At 41.2% G+C, this 12,454-nt stretch overlaps 1 protein-coding gene across 5 annotated transcripts in view; it reads right to left on the reverse strand.

The window, feature by feature from the left end:
* thsd7ab (thrombospondin, type I, domain containing 7Ab) overlaps positions 1 to 12,454 on the reverse strand; it is a 126,570-nt gene that overhangs the window by 55,407 nt on the left and 58,709 nt on the right. For all 5 annotated transcript variants that reach the window (XR_015087994.1, XR_015087993.1, XR_015087992.1 and 2 more), the window contains exon 2: positions 610 to 1,435. Coding sequence is in view for 2 of the 5 variants with exons in the window: in XM_086039419.1 (XP_085895545.1) it covers positions 610 to 1,435 (826 nt within the window). In the remaining 3 variants the exon portion in view is untranslated. The remainder of the gene's footprint in view (positions 1 to 609; positions 1,436 to 12,454) is intronic.

Consider the following 12,454-nt stretch of genomic DNA (forward strand, 5'->3'; position numbering starts at 1 on the left):
ATTCACCTACTGATGGCGCAGCATCAGAAGCAACTCGGGGTTCAGTGTCTTGCCCATGGTCATGGTCAGAACCAAAACAAGATCAAACTGCAGTAAGCTGACCATTTTTTAAAGTAGTTACTTGAGGATGATTAATGTGATACATTCAGAAATTGGATCTTGATACAGCGGAATGCGGAATAAACCATTTTTGCTGCTAAAATGTAATTATGTGAAAATTTCCCCACTGTGGGTTCAATACAGGCCTTCTTATTATCTTTATTCACCAGGATTTTGAAGAGAAATTGTTTTTAGTTTAGTCATGAGCTAGTAGTTGTGGCACCTTTGCCCTACTCCACTTTTTTTTAACTAGCCAGGTGGCACATGACAAATGCCATTTTAGTATATGCCACGGGCCACTGAAAAATGGATTGTGGGCTGCAAATGGCCCCCGAGCCGTTGTTTGGACACCGCTGGTCTAAGGTTTTCCCATTAAGAGCCATGACGACCGAAGGACTCTAATCCAACCTCTAAATCTCCCCCCAAAAAAGTCTGTGTTGTACAGTATGTTCCAGTTCAGATGAGTTACTTAGAGTGTGATAAGGTGAAAAAGTGAAAAGTGAAACTCACTTGCGTGGAACAGAGCTGCTGTTCCTGTGAACGCAGGTGACATCTCGGGTCTGGTATCCCACCTGCACATCCCAGGAGGAACTCTCCTGCCGGTTAAGCCGGTTCCTCGTCCGTTTCTTCTGGATCAGTTCTCTGGTCTCTGGATCTTTGGCTCCTCCACCTCCCTGGCCTTTCCCCTTGCGTCGCTTGGCCTGCCGCGCCGTCCGAGTCTGGGGCAGGACGCAGGGTGTCCAGCCGCCCACCCTGAGGCTGTACATGCCCTCCGGTCCTGCGCAGAGCCCCAGTTTGCAAGACTGGAACTCGGTCAAGTTGGGACATATGGATCCTCCAAAAAGTGGCGGGACCAGGACGCTTCGGACCCGGTTGCGGAGGCCCGTCCCGCAGGTTTTTGAGCAGGACGTCCATGGGGAGTAGTCGGAAACAACGCAGTCCTGAGGACACGGGATCAGACAGGCTTGCTCCAACCGAGGCTGAGGTTCGAAGTACTCACAAATGGCATCCTCTGCAGGGGAGCCGTCTGACTTGAGGGTGCAGCCCACTTCTCGAGTCTGGATACCCTCCTCTCCCCCGCTGCAGGTGAAGGGCCGCGGAGCCCCCGAGGCCCTGGAGGGCACGGACACACACGGGTTCCAGGGACCCAGGCGCCAGTCGTACAAGTCCTTATGCCAGTCGCACACGCGGAAACAGTTCCGCTGGTTGGACGGACGCAATGACTGGTCACAGTTGGTGTGCAGGGTGGTCCAGCCCTCCACGTGGGCGCACCACACCGCCCGGCTCTGGCTGCCCCCTGGGCCACAGTCGCTGCCCATGCACCTCCCCCATGGACCTGACAACAGACAAACAACTTTTAACGACTACTAGAAATCGTACCTACATAACACTTCGCATCAAGTGAGTGAACACAAATGAGACTTAAGTTTAGGGTTTCACATTTGGATCTCAAGACAGGTTTAGAGGTTCAAGTTGTTTGTTGCTATTGCTTTTTGTCCCGATCCGATCATGTGATCGGAAATCAGGGCCGATCACGTGATTTTCATCTGATCGGTACCAGATGGAAAAGATCGGATTTTTGAATTTTCTTCATTTCTAAAGTCAAGAATAAATATCGATATTTTCTATCTGTCCGCCCACTCCTAAACCAGAGTACTTGTTGGTGGCATTGATTTCCTGCGCCTTTGGGTTGTTCTGTTTTCTTTTATTCTTTGGCGTGAAGTGTTTGCCTGACTTGATAGAAGGCTGCCGGTGTCGTCGTGTACTCATGAATAAGACTAATGGGGAAGCGTTCAAAACAATAGGCCGATCCACTCGGAGCACTTCTGTAAGGGAGCTTTTGACCATTCATCCATGAAAAACACTATATATTATTGTAAATAAGAAAAATGTCGAAATAGGGATTACTGTAGACAAAACACAAGAGAATTTGCCCCTATGCTGGGATTTGCTCCATTGTGATGACCCGCATAAAGGATTAACCGAAGGGATTGTTGTTATATGTTATTTATGGATGCAATTGATGCACTTTGTTATTACTGTAATCTTTTTGCTTTTACAGTACATATACACACGCAGCTTCATGGTAGGAATTGTTAAAGAATATTATGTTTTATTGCATTTTGAAATTGGTTCTATTTCCCAAAGGTATAATAGTAACAGCCTTTTTTTTAATTTCCATTTATTCAACCTGTACCATATTATTGAAGTAAAAAAAAATTTGCATATTATTGAAAACACATATTTCTGAATACAGTATATGTCTGTTATTTAGATAAAAAATATTAAACTTATGCACAGTATATTACAACAATACATTTTATTTAATAACAATATATTTGGATTATTGAAATGAAATACTATTAAATGTTATGTTAAATATATGCATATTTTTAAATTGTATATTCAAAACATTTATTGGTGAAATTCCTATTTCATTAATTTTATTTTATTGAAATATTAAATAATTTTAACTATGGTATATTGTTTATATTTTGAAAATAGTTAGCACGTCCGCCTCACAGTTCAGAGGTCGTGGGTTCGATCCCGGCTTCGGCCTCCCTGTGTGGGGTTTGCATGTTTTCCCCGTGCCTGCGTGGGTTTTCTCCGGGTACTCCGGTTTCCTCCCACATTCAAAAAACAAGCATGGTAAGTTGATTGGACACTCTAAATTGCTCTAATATTTACTATATTTGTATGATTGAACTTATAGTACTAATAGTATAGTATTTCTGTATTAGTGAAATACATTTATTTTGTGAGTTTAACATTAAGCATATTATGCATTATTGAAATTAAAGCCAATTAAATGTTTATTATTTAAATAAAATGTTAATGTTAATGGCCCTAAATATATGTGTACATTACTGATGTGAAATCATATTAAACGTGTGTATAGTATAGGAATAAGATAAGATAAGAATGCCTTTATTGATTCCACAGTGGGGAAATTTTCAATGAAAGACTAAATATATAATCATTGGACCATCGCTATTTGTCGAGGACATGGACTGGACCTGATCACTAATAACAAAAAAAAAGATGACATTTTTAATATACAGTAAGCCTCCGAATTTATATTAATCTCAGGCTGTTTAAGTGCCTTGGTAGGTACTGCTGTTTTTCTTAGCAAAAGAGTTAAAATCTCATGTCTCTATGAAATTAGATGACGGGGTCTATTTGAGGGAGGCATTTAATGGCCTTAAGTGTATGACGCACCCGGCGACTAATTAGGCCACCTGGCATGAACCCTGCTGTCCCGTCACTGAGGCAATGTGGTACTTTTTTTTTTTTTTTAAATCCACACACATTCACGCGACACTAGCACAGGGTGAATGTGACACCACCGCAGTGAAGCTGAGCTTGCAGGAACAAGAACAGCGTTCATTAAAAAGACACCGGAGGCCCGGCAAGAGTTCAGAAGAGTTAATCCTTTGACGCTGGCTGAAATGAGGTCTACAGAGGTGATCCTACAGCTCGCAGTTATACCATGACATCACCATGATCAACATTTTGACCAAACTCTTACTTGCACTTTGGTTGTTTATCTAGTTTTTCACAGTTTTACCCCTCCTACAAGCTTTAAAAACATCTAAACATTTTAAAAGACAGTTTTTAAAGTATTCCTAAGCCCATGTTCTCACTCTTTCACTTTCATGAAATGGAGCCTATAACGTATAACATTACTCCTAGCGAATGGGAAGACTCGCTCACACTTTAAGTTGTTTATTTGTCATTTACAGTTAAAGTTTAACTGAAAAATTGACCAATACAACAAACAACATCAGTTGTTTTTCACAGAGGATAAAGAATCTATGCCTTTTAGTATTGTTATATTGTCTGCTTTGCTGTTTTCGAAAAAAAAAAACCCACTGTACTGCAAAATGCCATAAACGGCTTAAAATGCCCCTCTCAAACAATACATTTGGCGTCATTCTGCTGACGAACAAACAAAAACGATGAACTATAATGGAGCTTAAACCCTCCCAGTGCGAGGTAATCAACGTCGACTCTTCCTCAAAACGCTTAGAGCCGATGTCGATACATCTGCTTTGACTCAAACGTGAGCCGACAAGCCCGAATGTGACCTACCCCAAGGCCCGCGACCGTCAGGAGGAGGACATAGCTGCGGGAAGTTGGGGCGTGTAATTGTCACAGACTGCAACATTTGAGACCAGACCTCACAAGAAGCCGCTAAGCAAACAATGCAGAAGAAGTAGTTGGTTTGTTCACCACCACCCCTGCCCCCCAAGCAGCCTGTGAAGGCTGCATTTAAACAAGTTAGAGGTGTGCTGATGTGAAAACCAGAAATTTGTCCCAAAAAGGTGAGGATAAGGCGAGATGTGAGTGACATACACAAGTCGGTACAATTTGAGCAACATAAGCTTGCTAATCGATGGCAGTGATCCACCACTTTTAAGCGATGGCTGGACTACACCGTGTGAAACATTATCATGAGCCAAAAGACCTGCACTCAAATTTGTTGGATGCACACACTGCAATGTGTAAAACATTAGACTTCGTACAACACGAGTCAAAAGGTAAGCAGAGCTGCATTGAGTTCTGTTGGATGCACGTTGGCTCCTGATAAGTGGCACAAAATTGACTAGATAGATCGATAGAACGTTGTAGCAAGTCTAACATTATTTAAAACTATCATTAGAGAGGGCGATGAATTACCATATGTATCTGTCGACTTGTGCGCTTGCCATGCCATTTATTGTGCCAACTAAGTGCATTTAAGAGCCCTTATAATGTACATTTTTTCATCTAGGCTCCAAATCCATTCCTGACAGCAATATCCCCTCACCGTGCATGTCGTTCCCTGCTAATCTTTTTTGTATTCTACGGATTAAACCGTGTGGATTTTTTTTTTACAATCTGTGAATGAGTTTTACACAGCACGTTAAAAAAAAAAGAAAGTGTCAAATCAGGTTGTTGTGGGTGTGTGTGTGTGTGCACGCACGTAAGCGTGAGTGTGACTCTAGAGGGAGTGCGGCATTGATGGTGATGATGTCGCTTTATTAAGACAAATTGTCCTATCACGTGGCGGGACGCGCCGCCCTCAGCATCGGGATTAGATTTGCCGTCCCCCACAATGCATCACTTTTACATCCCTATCCAATAAAGGGTGGAGGGAGGATAGGCGGGTGTGGGGGTTTGTGGGGGTGTTTGGTTTCAAAGGCGTGACGACACAGCAGTGGTGAGAATGATGGGTGTAAAATTAGCCCAGGGAGTGTGGTGTAAATCAGGAAACTGGCTGCACTACACTGTAATCATGCTGATTTTGTTAAATCTATGTTGGTGTTAGCTCAAAATGCTAATGTAACTAACGCAACCCCCAAATAACCCCACTTTAATGCAGGCTCTGGATAAGTCTATGTGTTCACCGTGTAGCCAGTTGAATGCCTAAAAACATTTGTTGTTAGAAAGGTAATAAATGTACCCGTATTCAATGTAAAAATCATGTGTTGGTGTTGTTAGCTACAAATGCTAATGTCCAGATAAAGCTATGCTGTCACCCGGATACTCATGAGAGTCCCTAAAAAATTTCAATAGGAACACATTTGTCTGCCGTAGTTTAACATGCTGCCTGGCTTCATAATCCATCAATTGTAGTCCCTCAGTACTGATTGATTGAAGTTTGCCAAAGGCTTTGTAAACTGCAGCATACTGTAAATGCCATCAATGAAACAGGCAAATCTGCATGTGTTTATCAATTAATGTCACTTATCGATTCGCTAAAATGTAGGCTATAGGCCTAAATCAAATTCTAAATATAAGACTATGACGGTCATACTGAAAAAATGTGAATAGGGATGGAACAGTTTTTGTAAGCCATCCAAACCGTTCAGTTCGACAGTTTTCCGTTCGGTCCTTCTCCACAACCGTTTTTCTTTTTTTCCCTCATGAGAGCTAAACCAAGATGGCAGGGCACATAGTTACGGTGTCTAGACATGAGTGCCATATCCTTCAAGAAACATGACAGCCAATCATATTGCAACGGGGCCCGGCCTGCTTCTGAGGGTTGGAGGAGGCGTCTTCAGTAGGATTTGACGCTAGCGTTACCATCGTACGTCACCGCTAACGAGTCTTTATATACCCGTTGCAAGATTCTGGTACATAAAACGGACAACTTGGAATTACAACGCACTGGAAGTGGCTATGTTTGTGACTGAAGTGTTTTGATTATAACTAAAATTTTGCTTAATCTGAAGAAATGCAATGCTAGCATGCAGCTAGCCGTCCCCCATCATATCCACCTGGGAGTCATATACACAAACTGTAATACTTCCTACACCATTTATTTGATTTGGATGTAAATACCCTCAAATTAAAGCAGAAAGTCTGCCATTAAAACACATCTTGTTTCATTTCAAATCAATTGCGGTGGTGTTTAGAGCCAAAAATATAAGAATTGTTTGTGTCCATTTCCTATGAATGATGAAATAAAAAAGCTCCTCTATGCATGAGCTGAGCTTATTCACGTATGATTCTCATCGGATTGATGGTATTAATACGCAATAATCATGCCACTATCTCTACTGGATATGAATTATGACACGTCTGAGGCTATGTGCATCATATAAAACCTACTTAACAATTTGAGCTTTTATCTAGGAGAATAATGAGTAGAGCACTCTTTTCCAACCTGTGAAGCCAGGTCACCTATTTTACAACAGAAAAACCTCACGGTAAAGCACCAAACAGAAAAAATTATACAAAAGTATGCATACTGAAATAATGATCGTGTCTCGGTTCAGTCACAAATGTACTTAGTCAGGGTGAAATTTGCACTTGTACAGTTGAACGCAAAGGTGATATATTTGCAGGGAGCTACGACTTATTCTGTTGTACAAACGGCAACAGATGAATACACAGATTAATAACACCTACTGCTGTCCACTTGAAGGGCATTTATTTGTTATGCCTGCCACTATATGCCGCTGGCATTGACAGAAAAGCAAATTAATAATAATAATAATTGATTTTTCTAAGGGCGGCACGGTGGTCGACTGGTTAGCACGTCCGCCTCACAGTTCAGAGGTCGTGGGTTCGATCCCGGCTCCGGCCTCCCTATGTGGAGTTTGCATGTTCTCCCAGTGCCTGCGTGGGTTTTCTCCGGGTACTCCGGTTTCCTCCCACATTCCAAAAACATGCATGGTAAGTTGATTGGACTCTCTAAATTGCCCCTAGGTGTGATTGTGAGTGCGGATGTTTGTCTCTGTGTGCCCTGCGATTGGCTGGCAACCAATTCAGGGTGTCCCCCGCCTACTGCCCGAAAACAGCTGGGATAGGCTCCAGCACGCCCCGCGACCCTTGTGAGGATAAGCGGTATCGATAATGGATGGATTGTTCTAAGAGTCAACACTTACCAAACTATACTGAAAACCATGAGCACAAAACCAGATACAAACCAACCGTGGATTTTGTGAATCATTCCAACCCTAATATATATATTGTATTTTTTTTATTTGGTGGGGGCATTAAAAGAGCACTCACACTAATGTGACCACATGAAATTCTTCCTCACACACCCTGAAAAACAGGTCACATTCGTGACCATTTTAGTCAGCAGTCTCCAGCCCTGGACATGAACGTTACCGTTTCCAAAGAGCTAAGGGGGGCATTTTTAGAGGCCTTGGGGGAGGGTGTGATCGGTTGGCAGGTGGAAGGTGTTGGCTGTAAACATGCGTCTTGCTGCCAAGCGTGAGCACACACACCCACGCACATGCACATACACGTACACAAACACGCATAAGGCCAAAGGCTGTGATGCATGGACTGCCTTCTGTCAGCAGACTTCAGGCTTTGCTTTGGTTTCATTTGGAAGATGAGGATGAAACGAGGGAATAATGAGGCGGACCCTTTGGATTTTTGGGGTGTTGTTTTTACATCTTTTTACATTCACACTTTTTGAATTGCAAAACAGCAACACAGCTTGAGTTCTTCTTTCATGTTAGCTATTGTTTAATTCCCACTACTACAATGAAGGCACAGGAACATCTTAACTCTTACATACTGTTCCTTTTCCACGTTCCAGGTCAAGAATGACCTCATAATTGTCTATAGCAAATTATGAAATACATTTTTTTCAAAATGGATTAATAGCCTAGTCTGACATTAATATGTGGATGATTAATCCTTTATCAATATTTCGGAGATAGGGAAAGTGTATTTTTTATGTTTGTGCAAATTTGGTGGAAACAGATAGTTCTCTGGACTGTTTCAAACGCCCCCATGAAAGCCATCTCCACTGTCCCATAAACAATTAAACACAATTTACTCTGATTATGACACGATAAATGACAATATGATCCATACCATATTGCCGTGTCTCCTGATGACACAGGACCCATTGATACCCTTTTAAATTGCATTTTAGATATCAAGTCATGGATGGCAGATAATTTCCTACAGCTCAATCAGGACAAGACTGAGGTTTTAGTTATCGGTCCCGAAGGTCAGAAAGAGAAGCTTTTACCAAAACTACACATTTTTAATCCCTCACACTGTGTGAAGAACCTTGGCGTCATTTTTGACTCTGAGCTCAGTTTTATTCCTCATATTAAAAATGTAACCAAGATTGGTTTTTATCACCTTAAGAATATCGCCAGAGTCCGGCCGTTTCTCTCTCAGGCTAACACGGAAGTGCTTATGCATGCCTTTATTTCCTGTCGTTTAGATTACTGTAATGCCCTGCTCTCTGGCCTCCCGAAAAAGAGCATTTCACCACTGCAACTACTGCAGAATTCAGCCGCTCGGGTGCTGACGAGAACCAGAGGGCGGGAGCACATTACGCCAGTTTTGAAATTGCTGCATTGGCTCCCTGTGTGTTTCAGGATCGATTTTAAAGTACTTTTATTAGTTTATAAATGTGTTAATGGTCTTGGGCCATCTTATTTATCTGATTTGCTTTTATCATACCAGCCCTCGCGGATCCTGAGGTCCTCTGGCGCCGGCCTTTTATTTATTCCAAGGGTGAGGACCAAAATGCATGGCGAGGCTGCATTCAGCCATTTTGGTCCTCACCTTTGGAATAGCCTGCCAGAGGATGTCAGGTCTGCAGAGACTGTTGATATTTTTAAGAGGAAGCTCAAGACACACCTTTTTAGTTTGGCTTTCAACAACTTTTAAATAATTTATCTCTTCTTTTGATTGAAGATAATTCTATGTTTTGCTTTGAATGTTTTAAAGCACTTTGAGTTGCATTTTTATGTATGAAAAGTGCTATATAAATAAATGTGATTGTTTTATTGATTGATTGATTGATACCAATTGGATACTAAACAGTGACTCCAGTTACAATGCAACACGATAAGATTCACTCCATTTACGACACCGTATGATTCACAGCAATTTAATTTAATTTAAAAAAGATTAGACTGAGGTGGGGCAGGGCTGCTATTGACGTTTGCAGTCGGAATCGCTGACGGAAGCCGGTTTAAAATCAGAGGCGGACCGGCCTATAGGCGGGTACTAATCCCCCCCCCCAAAAAAGGCGAATGACGGACGACGGAAGGGTACCCACGCTGCAGACGGATGACGAATAACGGACACTCAATTTTTAGTAAAATGCCCCGCTCTGATTAGGGCTGTAATATTGGAAAAACATGAAATTATATATTTGTGCTGAATATTATGATAGTTATATTTTTTGATAATTGTGCAACTTTCCTAATTATTATGCAATGGAATATGATTACTGGTAGGTCCATTTATCATATTATATGATTTACTGCAGATACGATACGATAATGTAATTACGATACTGTGCAAATGACTCCAATTGCAATACGATACAATTCATTCAGATTGCGATGCAATACAATATGATGCATTCCACTTACAATACGATAGAATTTAAATGATTTGCTCAAATTACAATACAGTCCAATTATGACGCCATACAATTTTTGTACACAAATCGTTTACAAGGCTCCCAGTCTGGCTATTTGAAATCGGCTACATCTCAAAGAAAATCATTTTTGCATTGCAGACTGACGCAGTGCATCACAATTCTACCTCAAATGATAACTGTGACACACTTTTCCTGAACTGGGCCATCACATCTTGAAAATTTGACTTGAATTCCTGACGAGTTAAATCGTCTGTGAGTAATACAGTGAGCCTCATTAGTTGGAATTCAAACACACTTCAGTAATCTCACACTTCATTTATGAAGACTAAAGCAGAGCGAGACAGAATAGAGAGAACCAAAAGTACCACAGTGTCATTTATTCATGGGGGAGACTGAGGGCAGGTGGAGGTAGCTGCTCATTCCTCTGACTTATTCCTTCCTAATGACTTTTTCCTTCTTTGTAGCGGAGAGTAATGAGACATTTTTGCAGGCATGGCAGCGGCCACACTGACAGCATCACTTGGGAGCTCTTGTTAGCTCTTGTTAGCGTTGTCCGGCTATAATTGCACAAGATGTTGTCGGGGGTGGGCACAGCATCAAAAGGCCAAGGAGGACACACACAGGTATATTCCACACATTCCAAAATGTAATATATTATTCATATATCCGGGAAGTACCTGAATTATAATGTGTCAACTACTTCTGTTACTTTCATCAAAGAATTCCACAGTATGGCATTTAGATTTAATACATTGTTGGCCTTTAACAAGACAACAATGCCAAAAAAAACACTTTACAAATAATAATACACATAAAGGCCCAGAAAGTGAATTCAAAGATTTGTTTCGAAATACATGATATATGTTTGACGAAAAACTGCTAAAAATATGAGCAAAGATAGAAAACGATGTCGTATTGATTAATGTAATCAAAGCGTTAAACTGTTTTTCACCATTTCAGTTCTCCTGATTTTTGGAACGTGGCTAAAGTGACACCCAGTGCTTGATTGGGTGTCAAGCATGAGTCATCCACTATCTAAAAACTTTGTTCACATCGGCGCTTACCTGGCGCAATTTTGATGCACAGTCAGCTAGCTAGCTATGGCTACACCCTGGAAAAGCATCTTCCTTTCAGATAGTCTGTTGGCGTTTTAGAGCGCCTTCAAGCTAGTATGCTTTCGAATATTGGTGGGGTGTATTCCAGCCACCAGAGGCTTTAAGCGGACATACTTTCACCGCTCGGACAGAGCTAGCTCAAGTAGCATTGGTATTTCATAGTAGTGGTATTTGCTTTAGAGTTGAGCGGGGCGTGGTTTCAGCGCATTCAGCGGACACAGCTATAGAGTTAGAGATCCGAGAATTTTTTTTCACAATTTTGAAGCCTCATTTTATATACATGGTGATTTATTTTTTGTAATCATTCAAATTTGACAGGGTTGTTAACAACACTCTTCTCTGTGGTTTGTCAAATTTACAAGACAATTCTTTTCACTTCACAGGGACTTTAGAATGCATCCTTTCCCGTTGAACTGTTTTACCTTTTCGTATAACATCAGAAAAAAAACATCATATGCAGTGTTTTTCCTGGCTCAAATTGAGGAAGAGGAAGTGCCATAGGTAGTAACACAGGCACAAGTGCGTATGTTGCGCTCCCCAATGGTACAACCAAACACTTTTTCGAAAAAGAATTTTATGCTTTTTAATACATCCAATGAGCGGACATAGCGAGAAGAGAAAAGACACGTTTAAACTGTGGGTACAATATTACTGACATGTCATTAGTAACACTTTCTACCAGCCTTTCCTTTTTTTTCGAGGAAATATTTCTATTTAGGTTATCTTTTTTTGGGGTTTGACGCAGCCGTTTCCAGGGTTCCTTCAAAGACTAACTCATCCTAGAGAAATGTGAACCACCTGCTACAGAAGTAGAGTAGTAGTGAGAAGTAGAATATACCCTGGAATGGACACAATGGATGGAAGTGATGGCAACATACAGACCAACAAATATTCACACTCACATTCACACCTATGGACAATTCAGAGCCTCCATTTAACCTAATAAGCTTATTTTTTGGAATGTGGGAAGAAGCTACTCGGAAAACCGGTTTCACTTAGCCACATGAATTATGTCAATCTTGAGTAAACCCACATGAACAGTCTAAAGCCATGTGTGAAAATACACCGGAAATCATACATTTGTGTTTTAAGCAGCCATTTTATGGTCAATTTTTTCACTGAGCTGCGAAGGTTTGCAAGCCTTCGCTGCTCAGTGTGATATGGGCTTTAGGGTTCATTTGTCCATTTCCAGGGGTCCTTCAAGGACGAATTTGCTACATAGATTTGCTACAAAAATTTGAACCATATATACTTGACAGAAAAATTGCAAAAAATGTGAATTATCATCATTGTGATTGTCCCTGTAATGGTGCCCCAACACTGCATTTCATATTTACATAAAAAATAATTCCATTTAATCCACAGAGGAGGTAAAAAC

This window comes from Filicampus tigris, chromosome 8 (assembly GCF_054856515.1).
Source record: "Filicampus tigris isolate MCC_2025a chromosome 8, RoL_Ftig_1.0, whole genome shotgun sequence".
Taxonomy (NCBI): domain Eukaryota; kingdom Metazoa; phylum Chordata; class Actinopteri; order Syngnathiformes; family Syngnathidae; genus Filicampus; species Filicampus tigris.